Source organism: Phyllostomus discolor, chromosome 3 (genome assembly GCF_004126475.2).
Source record: "Phyllostomus discolor isolate MPI-MPIP mPhyDis1 chromosome 3, mPhyDis1.pri.v3, whole genome shotgun sequence".
Lineage (NCBI taxonomy): Eukaryota > Metazoa > Chordata > Mammalia > Chiroptera > Phyllostomidae > Phyllostomus > Phyllostomus discolor.
Window position 1 is genome coordinate 183,805,158 of NC_040905.2, and position 24,769 is coordinate 183,829,926.

Sequence of the window (24,769 nt, forward strand, 5' to 3'; positions counted from 1 at the left end):
AATCCGACTGACCGAGGGGCGGGGCGCCATATGACGTCAGGCTCCGGCCGCCGCCGCCGCGGGGCCTGGTTATCGCCGGTTCAGCGCAGCCCGGAGTCGCCCAGGCCTGAACTCCTATCCAGGTCCCTGGCTCGGCCTCAGCCAGCCCGACCCCGGCCCCGGGCCCGCCAGGACACCGGAGGCCACCCCCCCAGGGGTGGGGAGCGGAGCCGCGGGTCAGCTCTGCGAGCGCCCCGCGCTGGCCTGTCCGGCCCCGCCCCCGCCCCGGGCCATGGCCCAGCCCTTGTCCCGGCCCCAAGTCCTATTATCCCTATCCGGGCTCTGGCCTCCGCCCCCTCCCTCGCCCTGCTTCCCAAATCAGTCCCAGTCCCGGCCTGAGTACCAGCGAATGCCCAGGTCCAGGTTCCAACCCATGCCCCCCGTCCAGCCCCAGTCCCAGACCCTGACCTGGCCTCCACCCCCGCCTCTGCCCTGGTTACACCCCCTGTCACAAATCCCAGCCCAGCTCCTGTCCCAATCCCCACCCCAGTGTTTGCTTAAACCCAGGGCCCAAACCCTGCCCTTGCTCCAGTCCCCATCACAGCCTCTCCTTGCACCCCATCCCCTGTCCTTGTTGAAGCCCTTGTGCCCAGCTCAGCCCGACCCATTATCTCAGCCTTTGCCCTCATCTCTGTGTTTACCCAAGTCTCTCCCACTACCCACCCCTCTCTCTCACACCCTGCCCCTCTCCCAGCCTCGACTCAGGTCTGGGCTCCGGCTGCCGCCAGCCCTGTTGCTGCTGTTGCTGTTTTCTGTCCTTGGCCCAGGGGCTGGTGAGTGCAGAAGCAGCAAAGGCTGAGGCAGGGTTGGGGTTCTGGCAGGGAGGGGTGGACTGGAGCGAGTGGGGAGAGGTGGGACCTTGGTAACCAAATCATTGGGGAAGAAGTGGGGAGAACCAGGGTGGAAAGGGTTGTTACACATCCGAGAGGAGTTGGCAGGGTCAGAACAGAGGTAACAGGTGGCTTAATAGCACCGAGGGCAGAGACTCCAAGGTTTTCTGTCCTGGTGTTCATCTGCCCCCACTTTGACTCTTGCTTTTTTGCAAGGAGGTCTTGCTCCTGCTCATAAAGTTTGGTGGGAGGACATGGCCCCACACCAGACAGCCTCTAGTCCAGTGTGGGAAGAGCTAGCCTAAACTTTTGAAATATTGGACATGCCTTAAAATAGGTTTATGAAAGCAGTTTTGAAAATAACATGTAGCAAACAGATGGACACGGGTTAGTCACCATTATAACGAGTTTTCTTCCTGTAATGAGTTTTGTTCCAAATAAGCTTGATTTGTCTAGAAATAGCCACTGACACTTTCAGAGCAGGGTTGAAACTCAGAGGCTGTTTTACAGATGGGGAAACTGAGGCTCAGCTGGGGAGCAATTTGCTCAAGGTCATACAGCTTGTAAATGGCAGCGCTGGAGTTAAAAAAAAAGTTCCTAATTTCTATCCCACACTAGTGTATTTTTCCCCCACTGCAACATGTGCCTAATAAATAGGAAAACAAACCCAAGTGGGCAAAGGCTCAAAGCACAACCTGCCCTCTCCTCTGTCTGCCCACAAGCGGGGGGCTTCATCCACAAACTGGTCCTAATTTGCCAGCTGTCATCCTAGGGCCACCGTCCAGCAAGGCAGTGATTCGGATAGTAGAGGGAGAGGTCTGACTTCTTAATGGGTAGAATGTTGGGGGTGGTGGTCCTTGTCATAGGAGATATACCATAAAAATGGCCCCATTCTAAGGAGATGACTATGGTCTGCATGGCCCCAGGCCTCAGCCACCTCTGGTGGGTGGCACTCTAGACAGGGTGGACATGTGCCTGAAGGAGACTTTGGCAATAACAGCAGAGTAGCCGGGGGTGTGGATGGGTTTCAGTGAGCTCTGGGGTCTTGGTTCAGTGCACAAGCTTGGGGAGATCAATGCGTGTCAAAGATCACCCCTCCTGAAGAGATGTCCAAGTTCACTGGTACCTGGACACTTACGCACCTGAGTGTGTATACCTGAGGGATCTGTGGGAATGCTGGGCGCATGTACTGTGTGTACATGCTTGTGCGTTGGTGAGTGTAGGCACATGCATGTTGTGTGGGGTGCATGTGAGCCTGTGTGTCCTCCGAGCACCCCATATTATTGTGTAAGGCGCAGGGTACATGTCATGGCCCACACACGTTCCCTTCAGCTCTTCCTGCCCCTGTAGACAAATCACCGAAGTGTTACCTTCCCAGTGCATAGCTCGGTGTCTGGAGGCAGTGTTGGATGCCTCTCACAACAGATACAAGTAATCTATTTGCCTCCCCAGCCTGTCTCCTTCAAGGAAGGAGCCATAGTAGGACTCAGTGCTGGCTCCTGCTTCTGGGAAACGGGGCACTTAGCAGATGTAGTGGCAGGTCAGATTTTCAGTTGGGTGAGGGGAATGCCTGCCCTTGGGCGCAGTTCATGGCTTCTTTGTTCATTGTTCACGAGCCCGCTGAGCAAGCAGGAGCTGGCTCAGGGAGGAGGGTGCTGACAGCCACAGAGCTGTGGGCAGCTGAAAGATGTGGATTAAAATACGACTGTCCAGAAGCAGGTTTAGGTGGTTTGGGGAGAATTGTAACGAGGCCAGAACAGAGTGCTGAATAAGCCCTCTGCAGGCAGGGCGTCCCGGAGCACTGCTGAGAGTCACTGCCTGGGAAGCTTTGGCCCTGCCTGCAGGAGTGCTCTGTGACCCTCGGGGGTGGGGGGTGAGAGATTGTTGACTGAGGGGAGGACCGTAGGAGTGCCATTGGTCTCAGTAAATGCTTATTGTTAGCTTCAATCTTATTTCAGGAATGGAAGGTATCTCCTGGGTCTCTTGGTCCTACTTCAATCCTTGGGTATTTTCCTTGGGCTCAGCTGACTCCGTTTTTATAACCTGGGCATGCCTTGCCATTCCAGAAATGACCTCTTATTCTACCCAGTGCTGTCATTAGCAGGGTCAGCCTCAGCCTCTGTGTGTGTGTGTGTGTGTGTGTGTGTGTGTATGCATGTGTGTTTCAGGTGGTGGTAGAGAACCCCCTGAGCTTCACCCGGAAGGAACTACCAGGGCATCCAGGACGGGCTCATCTGAGCTTGCTTAGGGCCTTATGCATGCTTCCTCTGGGACACAGCTCTGTTGGCCCTGGTGAAACCCCCCCGACCAAAGCTCAGTGTGAATGGGGCTGCAGACGCTTTCTCCAGCATTTGCCCTCAGAACTTCTAGGTTCCCCCCACCACCAGTTGCTGCTCACTCCCTTTTCCTGCCAGCCTCTCTTGGGACCTCTGCAGTCCCTGGCCCCTTCTGGAGTGGCTGAACTAGTTTCCCAGCATCCAGGCCATGCCATGTTACAGCTTTGAGTCACAGGACTCTGTGTGCCTGTCTGTCCATTGCTTCCCAGAGATTGTTAGCTGCTTTTCAGGAGCAGCTCTCTGAGAGTCTGCACTGCACGGGGGGCCTGGTGAAGATTTCTTCCCCACAGTAGCAGTGGCTCATTCTATGATCCATCCTGGTACCAGCACCCCAACCCCAGCTGAGGGTGCTCCAGAGCTCTGCTTTCATGTGACAATTGTTGTCCAGGCTATTCAGCTCTTGGCTCTCTGCCTGCCAGTTGTCATAGCCAGGGCTCCTAGGAAACCCTTCCCCCCATCCATTGGTTCATTCCCCTTCGTTCCTCTCGGATACACCGCCACGGCTCTGTGAAGGCTGCTCTGTGAGCCTCTGGTTCCTGGGCAGTGCTCAGCTTGCAAGGTGGCAGGTCTCCTTGCTGACAGATGAGACTGACCCTGTGGTCTGCACTGGACAGACTAGCCCTTGGGTGTAACCTTGGCCTTTGAAAATAAACTCAGGCCAGTCTGGGGCCAGCAGCCCCCAGCTCTCTGCAGGGTGACTCCTGAGGTGGCTGCAATGGAGTGGGGCTGACCTTACCCCGAGTTGCCTCCCTCAGCAGCCTCCCTCTTCCAGATGCCTCGTTCTCTGTTATTTCAAATACCTCATTTTTGGAGTTATGGCCCCCATTTCCAGAGAGGGGGATTGTAAGACCAGTTAGGCCCTGTGGGTATTTCCTCCTTGGCCGAAAACTCGGCCTCAGAGTCTCCCCTACCCACTCCTTCCACCCCCCGCCCCACTCGCCCCCGCAAAAGCTGCTGATTTCCTAACCCTCTCTCCTGTCCTGAGGTCATCTTCTGGGTTCTCTGGGGCTGCTCTTAAGTCTTCGGAGCAGTCAGATTCCCCAGAACTTTGCCTGCCAGTTGGGACTCTCTTCCATGCAGCAGAGCTACTGGGTTATTTTTGCTTTAACAGCAGTGCTAGCCCCCTTGGGTCTGCCTGGCTAGCTGCTGACACCAGACTTCCCCGTCCACTTTGGCTCTGCTCCCAACAGCCATGCTCAGGTATCTGGGCATTTCACTTAGAGCTGAGCCCCCTCCCCCTGCTCTGAATATGAATATTCCCAAGTGGTTTGAGATTCCACCAAGTCCCCAACTGACTGCCTCCCTGGGCCTCCCTCCGGGAAGCGCCCTCAGGCTGCTCATTCTGAGTCCCAGAGGGCCTGGTGCCTCTCCTCCTTTCCCAGGGGCTTGTGTGGTGGCCTGCCAGCTCCTGTCCTTGCCTCTGCCACCCAAGAAGGCCCCTGGCAGACTCACCACACTTTCCCCTCCCCCTCCTGCTCTGAGCTAGTATACAGGCAACTTTTGTGAAGCTTCTGAGGTTTTTTCCTTCTCCTGACCACAGGGGAATAGAAAGGGGAAGAAAATAAACAAGGAAGTTACACAGTTTCACGCTGACTCCCCAGCCCCACAGGTGGAGTCGCAGCCGCTCAGAGGCCTAAGAGCCCATGCCAACACTCACACGCGCATGCTCGCCGTCCACACCTCTGTTTTGTTAGGCTCAGTGGGAGGAGAACAATGACTCCTAAGTGAGGGGTAGCTGTGGGGTCATGCAAAGGGGCCTAGTCTTGGATTTATGCAGATGTAGGTTTAAGCCTCAGTTTCCTTATCTATAAAAACAGGTCATTTTTGTCAAGGTCATTGTAAGAACTAAAGCAGATGATGGCTAGGGCCACCAGAGAAGAGCATTTATTGAGTTGGTGCTGTTGCTGAGACCCGTGTGCCTGCCGCTTAACGGACGTGCCCTCTGTCCTTCCTGCCCCTTTCTTCCTGACCCGCTCCCAGGAGGCCTCTTCCTGACCGATTACTCCACCTGCTCACCCCGCAAGCTGAGTCCTTTCCGCTCCTTTGCCAGCACCGAACTCTTCCACTTCCACGTTCCTGAGGACACGTTCCTGGCTGTTTGGAACCTCATCATCTTCAAGGAGCAGGGCGGGTCCTTTGGGGACCACTGCCCAGACCAGAGTGTGACTGTGTGAGTGTACAAGTTCGCCTCCGGGCCCCGCTGCTCACCCTTGGACCGCTTTCCAAGCTAAAGTGTGACTTCATGAGTATCTAAACTGACCTCCTAACCCTGACCCCTGACTCGTGTTGAGATTGAAGTATGACTGAGGGCCAAGCCCCGTGATTCCTGATGACTTCGTTAGTACTGTTTGTGTGAGTTCCTGAGCGGACCTTTTGCCCCCTGTCTGTGCTGACCCTGGACCTGGCACCACCTTGCTGCCTGTGTCAGTGTTGGGAGTCTACTTGTTTGCTGGTGGCAATGACGGTTCTCCTCCCCTTTCCTCATCCCCCACCTCACTGCCTGCTTTCCTCCTCTCCTCATTCTGGTCCCCAGGTATTTCCGGTCCGGGGCACCCCCTGTCATCAATCCCCTGCACACACACTTCCCAGGGGACACGGCTGTGCCTGGGGTGTTCTCACTGACCCTCAGCTGGACACTGCCCAACCGCACCTCAGGCATCTTTAACGTCAGCAGCCCCTTACCTGGGGACTGGTTCTTGGCCGCCCACCTTCCCCAGGCCCATGGCCACATCTCCGTCAAGGTGGGTTGATACTGTCCAGGGCATGAGGGGCCAGAGCTGCTTCTCCATCTCTGCTGAACTCCCCCCATGGGTTACCTGGAGCACCAGCTTGTACCAGGATGGGCGACAGCATCATGGTGGCTGGGGTGGAGCCTAGCTAGAGGCCAGCAGGTCACTTGGTGGGCTAGAACCCAAGATCTGTACCAGGCAATTTGGGAGCCTTGGGAGGACACGGTGGGTCCACATGAGCTGAAGAGAAAATCCAGAGTCTGCAGTCAGCCAGAGGCCCCGGCATCTGTGAGCAGTGTCACATTGCAGAGCAGTGTCCCTTCCTGTGGGAAAGTGCAAGCATTCATTGAGGTGTCCGGAAGCCAGCTAGGGACGAGCCAAATGCTGCTGCACAAACCCAGGATAGCCCTGTGGACTCTCGGGGGCAACAGCCCAGTTGTTAGTCCATCCGGGAGCATGCGTTCCTCCTGCATCATAGTTTCGGCACCCTGCACCCCTGGAAGGCCATGTGAGAGCACTTTGGGGCAGGGTAGCCCTTTCCTGTTAAGAGGAGGCTGGTGTCCATCCTGACTGTTGCCTCCCTTTCCTCCAAATATCTGCACTGGTTTCACAGAGCAGAGGTGGTTAGAATCTGAAGTGTCAGTTCAAAGGTCAGAGTGCTTTTTCATTCTGGTCGGGAGGGGAAGGAAATGCCACAAAGTTTTGCTGCCACTCTCAGGTATTGGGCAGACTTCTTACATGTAGTGAGAGGATCTGTAGTTTTCTTACTCCTGTCTGTTGGTGGGAAGGGAGGGTGTGATAAGCTGGTCATTGTCAAGAGTGAGAGGGCCAAGTGTGTGCGGGCCAGCGGTAAGGACTGAGAGTAAGCAGAGCGAGGATTTAAAGAACAGGATGCTGCAGAACATGAACGCTGTCAGGGTTTGGCCACTGAGAGTTGAGAGGGACAGAGATTCTCAATCAGATGAAGGTTTGATTCGTCGATAGTGCTCCAGGCTGAGTTCCTTGAGGGCAGGGGCTCTGTGACTGCGGTGGACTCACCTCTCTTCCTCCTGCTGCACCTGAATGAGCTGAGAACCACACAGGGCCCTGTGTGCTGGCACTGTTGGTTTCAGAATGGGAACTAGGGCTAAGGCAGTGTCTGGAGACCTCAGTAATAGGCCTGCTTTTCCTGAGAGCGATGCATGAGAGAACTTCCTGTCAAGGTCTGGGAGCCAGCCCTCTGGATGAGAGCAGGTTGGGAGCTCCCCTGGAAATGGCTCTGAGGTCTAGGTAGGTCTTGATTCCCATCAGAACCGAGTAAGGATTATTCCGTTTGGAGGAATGTCTTATGTCTTTGGCCAAATTCCAAAGAGCCTGTTGCTGATCCTGACTCTGATCCCGGATTCTCTTTGTGAGGACTGACAGGGAAGATCCTTCTCAAGCCCTGCTGTAATGATCTGGAAACCCTTCTGAGTGATCAGGAGGAGCCAGGGGTGAGGGCCGGGGGGTGTTGGTGGTGCCCAGACCTGGCTGGTACTGTGGGGCCTGAGGCCTGGTTAGGAGAGGTCAGAACCAGGTTCGGCTGACATATCCATTTGCAACTAGAGGCAGCAGGTGGGGCCTGGGGGGCTTGGTGCCGCAAGCTGGAACCCTAGTCAGCAGAGCTCCCTGGGGTGTGGCGAGATTTGAGAGAAGAGGGCACAGTTCCACCCTGCCCATGAGTGGCAGCAGACTGGACACCGTGAGAGATGCAGCTTTTCAGTCAGGCCTGTTCCAGAGGCTCAGAGGGTGGGAATGGGGTGAGGTGGGGGTAGGGAAGGAAAGATCACCTTTGTGGTCCCTTTGAGAGTTTGATTACCTTTCGGAATCTTAAATGGGCCTCTATGGATTCTTAAGTTGTCTGGTTAATTCCTTAGATTCAAGCCTGTGGGTGATTGTCTAGAACATTCCTCCAGGGCTCCATCTTCTTGAGTTGCTTCCTCCTTATTCCAAGTCTTGACTTCCTATGCATCTTGGCCAAGACTGGAAGTCATGTGCATTCAAGGATATCCTTGGGTGGGGACTGAAGAGTCCTAGCAACAAGAAGGCAGTGCTGTTTCTAGGGCCCTCCTTAGCTTCGGAGGTAAGCGCAGACTTTCCTTCAGACCTTAGTCCTCGAGCACCTGCTGTGTCCCAAGCCGTGGGTTGGGTGCTTCAGGCACAGATACATAGGATGTATGTTAGGAGATGTTTTAAGAGGACAAAAGAGAGGTGGCCAGTTCAGCTTGGTAGTATGGTGGAAGTGCTCTTAGGTCCCTGTTAGAAAGTGAGGCCTAAAGTGGGGAAGGCAGGGAAAGGCAGTCTAGGTGGTGGAGTAGCATGGGCTAAAGCCTGAGAGCTGGAGCCGTTCAGTGTGGAGCAGTTGCTGGGATGGGTAAGGGACTGGAGGGGTGAGAAGAGGCCAGATCATGAAGGACCTAGAAGTTTGAACTTCATCCTGACAGTGACAGGGAGCCTCAAGAGGTTCTAAGAGGAAAGAGACTTACCTGGTCCAGGCCACTGTCCTGAGCCCTGGTCCCACACTGCTGCTGGCCCCTGTGTCTATGTTACTCACTCCTGTATCCCAGCGCCCGCACAGAGGCTGGCGTGTAGTGGGGGCCAGGCAGGTGTGTGCTGCTCCTCTGCTGTCTTCTCAAACTCATAGTGTCCGAGACGATCTCACTTCTCCTCCTTTCTTTCCCCTTCTTCCTGCCAACCTCTTCCATCGTGACCCATGCCCTCCATCTCCTTGCTTTTCCTGTCTTGGACCGTGTGTTCATCCTGTGGTGCCCGGCTACCAGTCTGCTCCGAGGGGCAGGCCTTTGGACTGTGGGTAACGCCTGGCACCCAAATGGCTCATCAGGGGGAAGTCCTGCAAATGTCTGGGGCACAGTTCTCCTTGAATGCCTCCTTTCTCCGGCCCAAGATCTGAAAGTAAATGAAAGCAGGTAAAATAATGACAACAACCTTAAGGAAACTGAAGGAGCAGGTTGCATAGAAGAAAGGATTTGGTCGAATCCACCAACTAGGACGAAGTGTGGCTCAGTATGTCACCTGAAGAGGTTCAATCTGCTAACGGTGCTCATTCTGCTTTTCTTCCACCTCCTAAATTATTTTGTGTTTCGATTAGGTCATATATGCATCTGGTACAACATTCGATCAAAAGGAACAAAAGGCAGTGAAAAGTAAGTTTTCACCTTCCCTTCGTCTCCTCCCAGCCCCCACTTCCCCTCTCCAGAGTTAACTAGTAACTAGCTGCTAATAAGTTCCTTGTATTACTCTTCTCTTCTTGAAAGACTCTCCTCTTGGCCTTTGTGACTTTACAGAACCATCCTGGTTTTCCTCCTGCCCACCGCCCACCCTTCCTCTGCCTCCTTTCCTGGCATCTCCTTGGCTTGATCAGACGTGTTGTGGGGGCCCCAGTGCTTGGTCTGGGGACAGCTCCTTTCTTCTTTGTCCATCCTCTTACTAGGGGTCTCCAGCACAGTGGTTTTAAGTACCACCTACACATGAATGCCTTACAAGTGTATTCAGTGAGTTCTAATTTCTTTGAATCTCAGACTTTATGATCAACTGCTTACTTGACATCACCAATTAGATGTTTCAGAAATGTCTCAGACTTGGCATGTGCAAATCAAAACAGGGCCAAGAGTAAAAATCTCTTCAATTCCCATCTCGCTTCTTTCAATCCCAAGTCTTTTCTTCCTCCAGTCATCTCAGCGAGTGGTGCTCCCACTCACCAGTTGCTCCAGCTCCACCTGTAGGTGTCATACTTGATTCTTCTTCCCGCCTTATTTCTCTACAGCCAATTCACAAAGAAAAGTCTCATTGACTCTGCTTCTAAAGCATGCCCCAAATGCATCTACTTCTCTCTGTTTCCACTCTTAGCACACCTACCCTCATCATTCTGCTGGGCCATTAGAGCAACCTTTTAAGTGGTCTCCCTGCTTCCACGCTTGCCCCCAGTCGTCTGTCCAGCATTCATTTACTTCCGTGTTGACTGCCTCTGATGGATGGCGGGCCAGGGGCTGTACTGGGTACAGGGATCGTGCGATGGAGAAGGCCGAGTGTTTTGGGGCATCTTCAGTCTGCAAGCCCTGTCCAGAGCCTGGGACTGGGTACTCTGCTCAGGCCTTTCTTTCTTTCTTTTAATAAAGATTTTATTTATTTATTTTTAGAGAGAGAGGAAGAGAGAGAGAGAGAGAAATATCAATGTGTGGTTGCCTCTCATGAGTCCCCTACTGAGGACCTGGCCTGCAACCCAGGCATGTGCCCTGACTGGGAATTGAACCAGCGACCCTTGGGTTAGCAGGCCAACGCTCAGTCCACTCGGCCACACCAGCCAGGGCTGCTCAGGCCTTTCTAAAGAAGCCCAGGCCACCCATACCAGGATAGTTGAGGACTTAATTTAAGGCCTTCTGCTCCAGCTTCTTGCAGACTGTTTTGTTTCACACCCATTTCTCACTTTTGGCCCTTGTGGTTTCTCAAGTTTCCTGGCTTTGACCCCGTTCCTCCCAAGACTGCTGATGCGGACTCTGTTGCACTCTCACTTGGCTTTCGTCTCGGCAGCTCTGGAGGCCTTGAGCCCCGGTGTCCTCTCTCTAGCCCCATCACGGGGCGACGGCTGCTGCATCTCTGCACCCTCCCCGGTCTCCACTGACTGAGTGAACACCCCCCCTTACAGTGAGGGAGGGGTAGTAGATGGGCATCTTCCATGGTTTAAGGAAGGAGCACATCTTAACCACTGAGGTCATGTCCACTGATCCTTCAGTTAAGCCAGTAGCAAGCAGAATGTGGAGCAAAGTTTTTCTGCCCCCGGACTGTTCAATAGGAAATGGGCCGCCTCCTGAGTGTGGGCCCCCACCATGGGGGATCACTCACCACAAGATTACTGCGGGCGATCCCAGTGGAAGGAAGCGAGGTTGATGCAATTACTTGTGACAGGAGTTCTGGTCCTTAGAGTCTGACAGCAAAGACGAGGGACGCCTGCTTTGGATATCGGAGACTGAGGTCTCCGAGCTGGGAGGTGGGTCAGGAGCTCTCTGAGTGCACCGTTCTTTTTGATATCCAGTCTTTAACTCAACAGATATTTTTTTAGCCCCCAGTGTTTGCCAGATGGTGTGCTAGGCATTAGGGATGCAGTGATGCAAAAAATCACAGAAAAATTCCAGGCAGAGGGAAATGGGATTTTCTGCCCTGGCATCCACCGAGGCCTCCTGCCAGCCTCCGGGAGCTTTGCTGGAAGTCTGTGCCTTGGCCGGCTTGTTCCACGGCATGGAGCTCCGTGGGGTGTCGGAGCCCAGGACAAGGTTTAGAGACATGTCTCAGTCAGAATAAACACTTGAGTGAAAAGTGGCCTCTAGTGTATTAGGCCGGCACGAGGGCGTCTGTCCAGAAGAGAGGGAAACCTAATCGGGAGGCCCCTCCTCCCTGAGCTGCCACAGTTGCAGGGCTCAGGCAGCAGCTGGTGCTGCAGAAGTGGAACCGGAGTGTGTGAGGCTGTGCCCACCGAAGAGTGCTGAGGCTGCGTGGGCCACGGGTGCTGTCAGCTGAAGGGGGTGAGGGATCTGACCCAGAAGGCTCAGGGGGATGTGGCTGTTCTCTAGCCTGTTCTGTAGTCAGAAGGGGCAGACGTATCTGTGGGTCCCTTGAGACAGGGCAGTGGGAGGGGAGACAGAAGACAGGCTTTGGCTTCACAAAGACAAGAGCTTCCTCCAGCTGGGTTGATTCGTTTTTTGTTTTTTTTTTTTTAAGATTTTATTTATTTATTTTTAGAGAGAGACAAAGGGATGGAGAAAGAGAGAGGGAGAGAAACATTGATTGGATGCTTCTTGTAGGCCCCCACATGGGGACCTGGCCCGCAACCCAGGCATGTGCCCTGACCAGGAATCGAACTGGCAGCCTTTCAGTTTGCAGCACGATGCCCAGCCCACGCAGCCATACCAGTCAGGGCGATTCATTTCTTCATTCATTGATACAGCAAACTCAATTGTGAGGTGTACACTTTACACTAGGCTCTGAGTCTGAGGCAACTTAAGACCAGGTTCCTGCTCTCAAGTTGCTTACAGCCTGGAGGTAAAAAAAATGGCCCTTCCCTGGGGGTGTTAAAGCAGAAGCTGGACAAGCACTCAGGGTGGGCAGGTGGGGAACAAAGGAAGCCAAAGGTTCACACTGCAGGGGAGGGAGGTGGTTTGGACGGAGGCCTTTGTGGAACTTTCCAACGCCCAAAGGGAGCCAGGGTTTAAGTTCCTGTGGGCTTGGTGAGGGGCGGGGTGGTTCGAAATTACCTGGAGGGGCTGTTAGGAATGCTGGGTGGGGGGAGGTTAGGTCGGAGGAGGGGTAGACAAAGCCTGATTGTCAGAAGGGCCTGACTTTGAATCCTGAACCTCAGCCAATGCTGAGGATCACAGCAGATCCTGCAGACCTAGGAGGGACAGAGGTAAGCAGGCAGGAAGGACCCAGAGCTTAGACCTCAGCCACTGCCCTGGGAGCAGGAGACCGGAGGAGGGTGGCTCCCCCACCCTCTGGTTCTGTTCGTTTAGCCACAGTAGCGCCCATGCTGTCCCTGCCCCCCTACCATGCCTGCTTTCTCTCAGGGTCTCCAGGATGAGTGTCAGTACCTCCTTCAGCCGCAGCTGATCGTCCGGCGTTTGCTGGACGTTGCTGTGCTGGTGCCTGGCCGTCCCTCGGAGCAAACCCTGTCCCCCCACAATCGCTCAGCCCTGTACAAGTAAGTCAAACCCGCCCCAACCCCAAACCTGGCCCTTTCCCTCTTCCTTCCCTGGCCTCAAACAGGGAACAGGGTTCTCTTGGCCATTTAGCCTACCTGCCTGTTCCTGCTTTCCCTCTGGCCACGCTGGACAGCTGGGCCACCCAGAGCCCCAGGGTGGGGTGCACCCCTGCCTCCCTCTCTCCCAGCACAGAGGGGAGGACTCGAAAAGGCCTCCTGTTCTCCTGTGCCCCTTACTCCTCCCCACCCCCTTCTTCCCAGCGTGTCCCTCACTCTGGTGTCCCTCTCACCTTTCCATACCCTGTGTTTTCTTACCCCCGACCTCCCCTCTGCCCAGGGTCTTTGTGCCCAGCTTCACTTACAGGGTTTCAGCACAGCTGGTGTGTGTGGGGGGCCGCGGGGCATCCGCCTGCCCCCTGACACTGCGCCTACGTCCCAAGGCCCCACCCCTGCACAACTCAAGCTCTGTGGCCTGTGGAGGTGCCTCTGTGTGCCAGCTGGAGCTAGCACTGCCCCCTTGGGGGCGATGGGTCTACGTGCGTGTGGAGATGCCATCCCGGGGCTCTGGAAGGACCGTCCGCTTCCAGCTGTGTGTGCGGTTGCAAGGTCAGAAGCCCCACATCTGCCCCAGTCCCCCAGCCTGTGTTGACATCCGTGACTGGGACGAGGCAGGCATGCTGGCTATGTCCAATGCCCTTGTGCCGTGTCCCTACAACCTCCCCGACCCCACCCAGGCTTCTCCGTGCTCCCTGAAGCCCTCCCACTTGGACCTTCATGTCACTGGCAGGCCTTTGGGTCATTTCCCACCGTTTGGAGCTTTCTGAGGGGCCCGATCACTCTTCTTAACTTAGTCTCTTTCAGCTTCCTGGGGTAGGCAGGGCCAGCTAGGACCTCTGGGACACTGGCCTTGTGAGAGCCCCTGCAAGTCAGTGAGAGGGTCAGTCATCTGTTTCAACAGTGTCCTTGGGGAGGGAGAGATGACCTTGACCTTGATTCCCTTCAACACGATAATCTATTCACTATGACCACTAGGAAACCCCTGGGCCCTATCTGGTGACCCTGGATGGATGCCCCACACTCCCAGGGACACTCAATTCTCGTTCTCACCCCTCCCCACCCTTTGCTAAATCCTGTCTGGCTCAGATCTGGTTCGAGGTGGAGCTGCAGGGCTGTGAAGGCGGCAGGCCTCAGCTCTGACTTCCTCTGCCTCACAGAGTGTCCGAAGCCCAGCCTGTCCCGTGCCCTGGTCCCGGGAGCCGCCATGAACATGCCCCAATCACTGGGCAACCAACCCCTGCCCCTAGAGCCACCATCGCTCGGGGCCCCCGTGGAGGCGCCTGGGGCTCCATCTCCACCTGAGCACTGCTGGCCGGTACGCCCCACTCTGCGCAACGAGCTGGACACCTTCTCCGTCCACTTCTACATCTTCTTCGGCCCCAGCGTGGCCCTCCCACCCGAGCGCCCCGCCGTGTTTGGCCTGAGGCTGCTGCCAGTGCTGGACAGCGGAGGGGTCCTTAGCCTGGAGCTTCACCTCAATGCGGTACTTTGTGGGGAGCAAGGAGGTCACTCCTATGGGGGAACTCGGAAAAGAAGGTGCCAGGGTTATTACCTCCTCCTGGAAGCCCATGCAGGTTGCTTTCGCCCAACTTTATGATTAGAGACCATGTCTCAGCCCAGTTCTAGTCCAAAACAGGCCCGGAGTATGGCCTGCTCTACAAATAGGCTGGCTCAGCCAGGGCAGTTCAGAGTGGCCAGCAGTTCCCCAGTTTTGTAGCCTACTCACCCATCACTCAGGGCCACTCTCTGTGGCGGGTGTTCGCCTTCCACGCACACATCCCGGGGTGGGGAGTTCATGGCCTGAGGCTATGCAGTCCGTGTTCAGACAGCTCCGATTACTAAAGGCAGGCCTGATGTTCCACGGAAACCTGCCTCCGTGGATCTTTACCCACTCACTGATCTTTGTTTTGCCCCAGAAACTATCTTTTGTTAAATCTATCCTAGTCCTTCAAAAAAAAAAGTTAATAGACTTAATTGATCAGAGCAGTTTGAAGCTTATAGAAAAACCGAGTAGAAAGAACAGAGAGTTTCCATAGCCCCCTCTTTCCCTGCACCGTTTCCCCTGTTCCTCACATCTGTGTGTTGCCGCGGCGCATCTGTGACATCCCTGTCCTGTACGGGCTGCCGGTCAGACGCCCCTCAGCTTTCTCAAAGCTGCTCACTGTCGGCATCTGTGACTTCTCCCCATCCTCCGCTCCTTCCCTGGTCAGGTCAGATGTCTGGTCCTCGGGTCTCTGGATGAGTGATCTAGGGTGGTGACTGAGGTTCCGCTGCATGTGTGCGGCCTGAGATCAGCCATCCTCTTTCCACTGCTGCCCCACGCTGACCACCTGCGGCTTGGGGTGAATTAAGAGCTCTGGGTCTCCTTCTTTTCCTTCCTTTTTATTTTCTTCAAAACAATTATATTCATTTACTTTTTAATTATAAGAATAATAGGATCACATGTAAAAGCTTTAGGAAATAGAGGAAGACGTTCTCATAACACAACCGCTTAGCCTTTCAGTGCACATCTTCCAGGTCCTCTCCCGCCTTAACTGTTAGCATGTGTCTGATTGTAACCAATGGGTGTACATGTTTCTGTGCGTCGAGCCTGGTTCATGAGCCCTGCTGCCAGTTCCCATCTCATAGTTTTGCAGTGAACTTTTTAACCCAGATGGAAGAATTCATGTTCATCTTTGGGGCATGGCCTAACATCTTTGCTTTGTGTGATCACGCACTTGACGAGCCAGCCCTCTGTGCCTCTAAGTCGCTGTGTCCAGCTGTGAGTACAACTGGGCTGAGGGCAGCGCCCTGCGTCAGGCCACTTGCAACTGTCTTAGGTTGGCACCGATCCAACAAGGATCCCCCAGCCGTGGGCCCTTTTCATTCTCCTGTCCCCCAGCCCCGGGGGCAGGGACCATTTTCCTATGAGCTGGCCTGTGACCTAGCCTGTGGCCTGATGTGGTCTTTTATGGGGCATGGCTGAGAACTTTCAAGTGGTCCTGCTGGTCAGGAGAGAGCTGAGTCTTCAGCCTGAAGATGTTCCTTATTTTCATACTCAATTCCGTCTGACTCTGTTCTAATGCTGTATGTGTTTTGTGTTTGCTTATTGCCATACCTCCGGGCAGTGACAGTGAAGTCTTGATTTGACCTTGAAACCTGGGAGCCCATATCAGAGACCAGCTGTACGCATGCTTGTTCCTCCTTGGCATCCTGAGCGTGGGGGCCCAGCCCTCCGCAGCTCCCACCCTGCTCCTCCCTGCGCTCTTGCCCGCTCACTCTCATGGGCACCTGTTTACATCCCCCCATCTCCATGCGAGGGCCCTTGCTACACACCTCGGGCAGCTGTCACATTTGTTCTGAAAGGTATATGAGCACATCTGCTCTTTTTATCCTCACACAAGGACATGCTTATTGATTCTGGAGGAAAAGGGAGGGCGAGATGGAGAGAAACATCGATGTGAGAGAGAAACACAGATCCAATTCCTCTTACAGGCGCCGACCAGACAGAACCCACAACCTAGCCACGTGCCCTGACCAGGAGTCAAACCCGCAGCTTTCTGATTTATGAGATGATGCTCCAGCCGACTGAGCCACACTGGCCACGGCGGCACATCTACTCCTATCTTTCCAAGTATTTCGATGTTTTTCCCTTGGATCAAGAATTGGTCATTTGAATCAGAGAACTGCGATACCTAGGGAGCATTTTTTATCTTTGGCTCTCCCCCAGAATGACTTTCACTGAGTAATACTTTGGCATATTGCCCTGGGCCTGCATTGAGGAAACTTATAAGCAAGTTGTATGACATTCACTCCTGTCGTTGAGGACAAGACGCACAACAGTACACAGTGCTTCTTCGATGAGGCCTTAGCTGAGAGCCACACCTTCGGCTGCTGTACTTCCGTGACTCTGATGAACCTTTATCTTACGGGCTCACAAATCCGGTCACTCATCATGTTTCCTTCTCTGCTTTGGTTGCTTGGAAGTCAGCATCACATATACGGCCCACATTTAGGGGCAATCTTTATTTTTCCTATCCTGCTTTTTCAGTTTTCCTCTTACGTTTACTTTATCCTGTTATTTGCATTTGATAAGCTGCCTCAAATCCTTCTTGAATGAGGTGAGCTTATGGCAACCTTTATTCCTGTAGACTGTGCATTCACTCCTGTGGGTATCGGTTTCCCTTCGCCCCAGCCAGGTCGCTATATTTAATCCCTTGGGCACTCTGTCACCCCCCTTCAATACCTCGTCACTTCACCTGAGGAGGAGTGCGTTTCTTTGCATGCCTCCTGCCTTCAGACTCAGGGGAAGAGGTGATGGTGACTGAAGGCCTCACAGTCACGTTCCTGCACAGCTGCTTTCTACACCCAGCAACAGCACCCTCCCCTCCCCCGCCACAAGCTAGCTAGGATTGAAAAAGAGGGTGTTCTCTTTAGCCTGAACAGTTTAAAGGCTCTGCCCAAAGAAAGGATTCTGAATTGGGCCTTGCCTTTTTCTCAGACTTTGCAAGCTCTCTGAGGCGGCAGATTTTGTGTGTTCTGAAAATGGAGGAGAGCTCGGTGTTGAGAGCACCTGCAGGAATGTGAAGTCCAGTGAGGGCTGGAGGGGTTTATGGGCAGGGGTTAATAACAGGTGTAGGAGTCTGGGAGCGGGGTGGGGGTGGTAGGACCTCCAGGGCGGGACAGCTTCATCTTCATACCTGCCCCCCCCACCGCGCCCCACCTCCCAGAGCTCCCTGCACCAGGAAAATGTGACCGTGTTCGGATGTTTGACTCACGAGGTGCCCCTGAGTCTGGGGGATGCAGCAGTGACCTGCTCCAAAGGTGAGGGTGAGGAGTGGGGGAGGAGAGAGGGTTGGTAGTCGGAGAAGGGGTGGGGATGGGTGGGAAATGTTATGGCCAGAAGATGGGCTAGGGTTGGGGGTGGGGAATTGGGGGCAGATGGGTGAGGGTTCTTTAGGCCCTGGTCCCACGCTAACCTCTTCTTCCTTTCACTGACCCCTCCTTTACCCCCTCAGAGTCCCTGGCTGGCTTCCTCCTCTCAGTCAGTGCCACCTCCAGGGTGGCCAGGCTACGAATCCCGTTCCCACAGACTGGGACCTGGTTCCTGACCCTACGCTCCCTGTGCGGGGCGGGGCCTCGGTGAGTGGCTTGCGGCTGTGACGGGGGCGGGGGGGGGGGGGCGCGGGGGGAGCAGCAGAGCCCAAGGGTGACCACCAGTGTGTATACAGGTTTGTGCGGTGCCGGAACGCCACTGCAGAGGTGCGGCTGCGCACCTTCCTGTCCCCGTGTGTGGACGACTGTGGGCCCTATGGCCAGTGCAAGCTGCTGCGCACGCACAACTACCTGTACGCAGCCTGCGAGTGCAAGGCCGGTGAGCACGCTGGGCTGGGCGGGCAAGGGAGCTCCTGGGGCTCTGGAGGGGGCGTCAAGGAATGGGAGGGTGGAACTAGGGTGAGACCAGCCTCCCCTGGCAGTGGCACTGGCTCTGGCTTAGCTCGAGGCCAAGGCCGCCAGAGGCTTCCAGAAGAAGCGTCTGTGGAACCCCTGGCTGTCTTCTGTACCCTTCCTTCCTGTTCCTCCCCCACCCGCAGGGTGGCGGGGCTGGGGCTGCACTGACAGCGCGGATGCGCTCACCTACGGATTCCAGCTGCTGTCCACTCTGCTGCTCTGCCTGAGCAACCTCATGTTTTTGCCACCCGTGGTCCTGGCCATTCGGAGCCGATACGTCCTGGAAGCTGCTGTCTACACATTCACCATGTTCTTTTCCACGGTATGCGGTGGCGTCAGGGTCTTCTCCGAGTCCTTATCCGTGTGGTGGGTGAGGTTCTACATTTTCCCGTGTTCTCCGCCGGCTTGGGGATATCCGTATCTTCACAATAGGAGGATGTCTCCAGTTCACTGTCTTCTATAGCGGTGCGTCCCCGCCTTTTCCTGTGATGGCGTGCATACCGTGTGGTCAGTTCTGCAAGGCACATTGGGATCAGTCAACTTGCCTGTTTGTAACTTGAAATAGCCAACAGTCACTGCAGACAGTGTGGGGTTTCTAGTCGTCTCACACCCTGCCTGTCCACCCTGAGGGCGGAGGGGACCTTTACCTCAATTCGCTGGATGAGTAACTCTGTTCTACAGTGTGGGGTTGTGCCCTCACCACCAGGGATCTGCAGGGGGCAGGACATCTGCACTGTCCCCTATGTGGCTACATGGCACATGGTTGGTTTCATCGCATTCTTCCGTGATGTGAGGGCTGGCTGTGCTGTGCTCATGTTCTCCGTTGCACTGGGGGTTTCTCCAATGTGAGCATGTTCTTACGGCATAGAAAGGTGTCTCCCCATTTAGTAGCCATGGTCTCCTTGAATTGTCATGGGAACTTTTGGAAGGAAGAGGAGATCTCTGTAATTGGGTAATTTATAGAACAGTCTGGCTCTTAAAATCCTAAGAAACTTTACAGATCAAGTGTGTTCTATGGCATCATGGGAAGTGGCAACGTGATATAAAATCCCAGCCCAAAGGAACATATTTTGATGAAGATTAATATAGTTTTAAACGCCTTCCCTTGCATTACAGAATTTGCACAATCTGTGTCTCCCTACTCTTCTATAATCATAAAAATTCATATTACAAGAGTGTATCACAGATATTCTAAGGAAAGGTAGAGGTTGGGTCTGCTAATGTGACTTAACCTCCATGTAGACGGACCCCTCGTCCCCCACCCAAGGATTCTGCATCTAGGGGTCTTTTCATCTCAGCCCTGGGCTCTGGGCGTCTTGTGACATACAGTGTCTGCCTGTGAGCACTGCCAAAATCTTAGATGCACTCAGACTCTCCTCATGTCTTAGCAACAGAGATGTCACAGAAAACCAATAGGGCCCCTCTTGTTCAACATTAATAGATCAGATCCATGTCCAAATTGCAAAATCCTACTTATCACTTAGGAGAAAGTGGGGGCAGATGTCCCGAAACTGAGGGTCGTGTCATACATCGGTTCCTCCTGGACGTTCACCTGCAGATGAGGGGGAGCAGCCCTGTCTGTCTCCTTGCCATGTGGACAGACCTTGGCCCCTTAAGCTGGACGAGAGGAGCATGTTCCAGGTTTGCTTTACTGGCCCCTTTTTAGACCCGCTCTGATGGTGCTCATTCTATTTTTATATTAGACGCTGTTTCTCCCCTTTATTGCCAGATGCCCTTATACTGTTGCTGACCAAAGCCTCTAGCAACAGCTGTTCCTTGAGCCCACTCCTGGCTGTGTGCAGATCTAATGTGATTCACAATTAGGAAGAGTACCCGGGCCCCCGGGGAGAGCGTATCTGTTCTGCACTCCACACGAGCATCCTGGGCGTTGGCTCCGGAGTGTTCAGTCCTGGATGGCTCCTCATTTTCTGGACACAATAGCAGATCAACCTGAGAATAAAACACCTGCCACCCAGTGGGAACCCTGGGGGAGCCTGTAGTGCCTGGCGCCCCATACAGAGCTGTTACTTTCTTAAGGAAGGTGATAAACAAAAGATGAAGGGAAAGATGAGGTCAAGAAGAAGAATTCAGCGGGGAAAGTGTTATACCTCAAACTCATATTGCAAACCCCAGCCTTCATGACGGGAGCTGGCTGGAGCCGGGAGGAGTGAGTGTGCTGCTGTGGTGTGTGTTTGTCCTCGGAGGCCCGTCCGGCGTGCTTCCTTTGGGAGGGCTCGTAAGGCAGATGACGTCAGTCCGCAGAGCGCTGTGTGTCCCCATCGTCTGTGCACCGAAGATATTCTTCCAGCCATACCTGTTCCTAGTGTTCGGCATCAAACGATACTCACATCATATAAATGCTACAAGAACTTCAGGGAAAAGGGACAGCAGATGTCCTGAGGCAGAGAGAACTCCGGTAGCTCCTGGGTGACCTTACAAATAAGGGAACACAGGATGTCAGAGGCCGTGCGCTGTCCAGAGAGGTGCAGGGACCGGGACCACAGACCAAGGGGGTGCTGATGGTGGACCTCGTTTCTCTAACTGAGGTGCCGGGACACCTTGACACAATTCCACTTGTGTGCCCTGCACCCCCCTTGGAATCTCTTCAATACCCTGCCCTTTCCTGTGCTCCCCACAGTGCAGGAGAGGTGGACGCCGCCTCATTCTCGTAGTTCCCCGTGGTGTGAGGGGCCGCACTCTTCTCCATAGCCGGAGGGACTGTCTATTTTCTTACCGTGTCTACACTGGGTGGGCAGTGATGAAGAGGACCAGTTCGTGCAGGGCCTGAGGGTGAAGCCCGACTCAGAGTCTGAGCTAACAGCGGAGACTGGGACAGGCTGGGGAGGCCTGTGGTCTGGGTGGGCCGAGAGCCTGGGTCAAGGAGAAGGATTATGGATGGGACCTGCAGCAAGCATGAGGGGATGGGGAAGGATTGGCCTCGCCGGAGAGACCCGGACCTCCCTGGCCCTGTGTTCTCTGCAGCACATTTCAGAAGCAGGAACGTTAGGAAGGTGCGGATGAGTGTCGAGGCTGCAGATAGATCCCTGTATTATAGCTGATAAGGCAGACCGGGCCTCCATGCCGTGTTTTTCTCAGGAGTTGGGTGTGGGGTATTTCCCAAATCTGTGCAACCTCTGACCTCTGACCCCTGCTTCTCTGGCAGCAGCACCCCTGCCCCGTGGCCTCTGTCTTCAGTTGTGTAGACCTGTACGTCTGCCCCCAGTTCTCTCAACATCTGTCATTTCCTTCTCCAGTTCTATCACGCCTGTGACCAGCCAGGCATTGTGGTTTTCTGCATCATGGACTACGATGTGCTACAGTTCTGTGACTTCCTGGGCTCCTTAATGTCCGTGTGGGTCACTGTCATTGCCATGGCTCGTTTACAGCCTGTGGTCAAGCAGGTCAGTGCAAAATGGGCCCTGGGGGACAACTATAGCCCAAGTCTACCTGAAGTCCATTCCCAACCTCGCCCTGAGGGCATCACCAAGGGCTCCTCTCCCTCCTGGCCCGGCCCCTGGAGTCCTCTTTCCCTAGGTGCTGTATTTGCTGGGGGCTATGCTGCTGTCCATGGCTCTGCAGCTCGACCGGCATGGACTCTGGAACCTGCTTGGACCCAGTCTCTTTGCCCTGGGAATCTTGGCCACAGCCTGGGTAAGGGTGGGGAAAACTGTGGGTGGTGCGTCCCAGTGGGACTTGGGTGCAGGGCCTCGGGTATCTGGTCCCCGCATATCTGGTCCCCGCTTTAAGGCAGGCCCAGACCCTGTCATCATTACGGTTCTGCTCATGATGCCCCTTCTAAGCTTAGCAGGCTCCTTCAGCTCACAGCCACTGCTCAGGGGGGCCTGAGAGTGACGGGCTCTGGTGTGGGTTCCAGGTCCTCGCATTCCTGAGCCCCGCTTCTCTGCCTCCCCCAGACAGTACGCAGTGTCCGCCGCCGGCACTGCTACCCACCCACGTGGCGCCGCTGGCTCTTCTACCTGTGCCCGGGCAGCCTTATTGCAGGCAGCGCCATCCTTCTCTATGCTTTCGTGGAGACCCGGGACAACTACTTCTACATTCACAGCATTTGGCACATGCTCATCGCCGGCAGTGTGGGGTTCCTGCTGCCACCTCGTGCCAAGACTGACCACCGGGTCCCCTCCGGAGCCCGGGCCCGGGGCTGCGGTTACCAGCTGTGCATCAATGAGCAGGAGGAGCTGGGCCTCGTGGGCCCAGGAGGGACGCCTGTCAGCAGTATCTGTACCAGCTGAGAGTGGCTTTGGGCCTGGCCCTTGGGGAACGTGAACCCGTCCTAGGGGCAGAGAGCCCTTCCAGGGGTTTTTCCAGGCGGTGTGGAGCCTTCCCAGGGACTTGGAGTCTTTCTTGACATGGAACACTTCCAGGGACCTGGCATCCTTCCTGAAGGCCTGGCGTCACCTTGCTCCCGTGGGTTCCTTCAGGACTGCAGCCTGTGCAGGGCCGCAGAGCCTCCTCAGCACCGGGCAGTCCCTCCTAGGGGCGGGGAGCCCCTCCGGGGGACATGGAGCCCTCCTGAGCACACGGATTCCTTCCTGGGGAGACAAAGCCCTCCCAGGACGTGGGTGGCGTCATTCCTGGGGAAGTGGAGTCCATCTTGGGAAGATTTGAGTTTCCAAATCTTCCCAGCAGCTCAGCAACTCTGGCCTCAGGCCTCTTTCCCAGAGGCAGTGTCTGGGCTGAGCTGTGCTGGGAGGGGAATTGCAGAACACGGGGCTGGAATCTTGAGTGCGCGCAGGTGGAGTCTGGTGTGTCTCCAGTGAAGTATTTGCTGGTTCCGTGCTGCTTTTTTTTTTGCTGCCAAGGGTGTGGAGGAGGGGAGGGAGAGAGGGACCTTGAGGAGGTCAGCAGGGTGAGGGGAGCCCAGCAGGAACGAGCTGTTGGAGCTGCTGTCTGCGGCTGTGGCCCCATAGTGTCAGGCAATAGCAGCTGGGAATAGGGAGCCGAGAGAGAGAGTGTGGGAGAGAAAGAGAGACGTGCTGAGATCATTTAAATCAGCGAGACAGACTTCCCTTATGGTACCCACACCCAACAGGGAAGCAAGCTGAGGCTCCAGGAAATTGGACCACCAGGTACAGATCTCAGAAGCGCAAGAAATATCACAAGAATGTAACTTCTATTTTCAGCCCCATGTTGCCTGACTGCCAAAAATATAATCCTTTGTCAATTTGGAATTTCTTCTCTTTCCACACTAGTCAGAGCTAAGTTCTGAGGGTCTTAAATAATGCAAAGATGTTGGGAGAGTGTTCTTCCTGGTCACTGCGGTCCATGTGGCACCCACCTCCTGAGACTTCCATCCTTCCGCCTGGCCCTCAGTCGGCAGCGCAGGCAGGCCGTGCCAGAGCGCCTGCCCGGTCCTGACTGTGTAACCCCTTTGAGTCCCGGGCCCTCTACCACTTCTGTGCCACGTGCAAGGACCTGTGACACCTTGGCTACCCAGACGTACCTTAGAGCCATTTCTACTCTGGGGTCCTGCTCTGGATTTTATTGGACCAACAAGACATGAGTTGCTCCCACTTTGAGATCCTGCAAACCTGCTCAGGGGCTTGGCTGAGGGAGTGGGGCTCAGGGCCCCTCTCGTTTTGGACCCTCTGTGCCAATGCTCTCACCGTGGCCCCTCTCCATTTCTTTTCCTCCTCCCTGGTTTAGAGAATATTTTGTTAATCTGGAGGTGGGGAAGCCTTACTTTTACTTAAGTTTCCTCCCAAATCTTTTGTCTATGCCTTAATGTTCCCTTTCAGGCCTAGGCTTTTGAAGGTCAAAAGCCAAGAACACATCCCTTTGTCCTGTGGTTTCTGCCATCACAGCTCCTCCTTGGGGTACAGAGCAGAGACTGGTGTGGCCAACTGAATGGTGAGAAGGAGTGAGAGGTGTGAGCTAAGTATCTGTTCCTGTATCAGGAATGTTGTTCTATCACATTAAGATGTGTAGAGTCAGGTCACCAGGACCCGTGAACCCAAATAGCTGGGATTCAGGACAGAGTCAACAGAATACAGATGGCACTGAAGAGGGAGGGAGAGCTGGGACAGACATGCCCCGCTCCCCCCCAGCTAGGAGGGGTCAGGAAGGGCTTTCTGGAAGCGGAGTGTGTGGATGAGGATTGAATGAGTTTTCATACGCCAAGATGTTGGGAAAGTGTTCACTCTGGTCCCCGGTGTCTATATTGTATCCTTCCCCTGAGATTTTCATATTTCCACCTGGTCCCCAGCCGGGAAGGCACTAGGACACAGTACAGTGCCCAGCCTGGTACGTGATGTGTCCAGTATGTTAGCTAAAGGTCAAGCAGTGTTTGGGGCTGGTGTGTCTCTCCACACCGTGCCCCTCTCCTCTCTTGGAGAGTGAATAAAAACTTTACTATCTACACTTTCTTCTCCTTGTGAATTCTTCCACAGCCTGCATCACCAACCACCCTAACATGTTGGTGGCCCATACGGGGACCTTCTCTACTTCTCCCTCTCCTCTGGCCTCCTGAGGCTTGTGACTAGGGAAGCAGGGGGCAGTGGAAGCTTAACCCAGGCTAACCTCCTAACCCTGTCTCAGTGGGGTTCAGAGAGAGCATTCTAATCCTCCATCTCTCCAGACTGTGGACAGGCTCCTCCTCACCCA

The 24,769-nt window shown here is 54.7% G+C and overlaps 1 protein-coding gene across 6 annotated transcripts; it reads left to right on the forward strand.

Moving 5' to 3' along the window:
- The first annotated feature begins 23 nt into the window (after window positions 1-23).
- TMEM8B (transmembrane protein 8B) lies at window positions 24-24,526 on the forward strand. 6 transcript variants are annotated; one of them, XM_028519102.2, is made up of 14 exons: window positions 64-122; window positions 734-812; window positions 5,186-5,375; window positions 5,739-5,946; window positions 12,528-12,661; window positions 13,102-13,267; window positions 13,876-14,201; window positions 17,428-17,521; window positions 17,716-17,839; window positions 17,929-18,071; window positions 18,292-18,470; window positions 21,403-21,549; window positions 21,683-21,799; window positions 22,063-24,526. In XM_028519102.2, exons 6-14 carry the CDS (start codon window positions 13,210-13,212, stop codon window positions 22,396-22,398), a joined length of 1,524 nt encoding a protein of 507 aa, XP_028374903.1. In that variant the 5' UTR covers window positions 64-122; window positions 734-812; window positions 5,186-5,375; window positions 5,739-5,946; window positions 12,528-12,661; window positions 13,102-13,209; the 3' UTR covers window positions 22,399-24,526. The 6 variants fall into 6 exon arrangements, 5 of the variants coding, with proteins under 5 accessions (XP_035877804.1, XP_035877803.1, XP_028374903.1 ...); XM_028519093.2 differs by having other exon boundaries at window positions 80-812; window positions 12,999-13,267; XM_028519084.2 differs by having other exon boundaries at window positions 80-812; window positions 12,999-13,267; window positions 22,067-24,526.
- Window positions 24,527-24,769: the final 243 nt, after the last annotated feature.

Excerpts from the sequence above, each read along its gene's own strand:
- TMEM8B (XM_028519084.2), top strand. The coding sequence starts at position 272 with ATGGCCCAGCCCTTGTCCCGGCCCCAAGTCCTATTATCCCTATCCGGG. Across the intron at positions 18,471-21,402 it reads TCACCATGTTCTTTTCCACG|TTCTATCACGCCTGTGACCA; the intron begins GTATGCGGTGGC and ends TTCCTTCTCCAG. Across the intron at positions 21,550-21,682 it reads TACAGCCTGTGGTCAAGCAG|GTGCTGTATTTGCTGGGGGC; the intron begins GTCAGTGCAAAA and ends CTCTTTCCCTAG.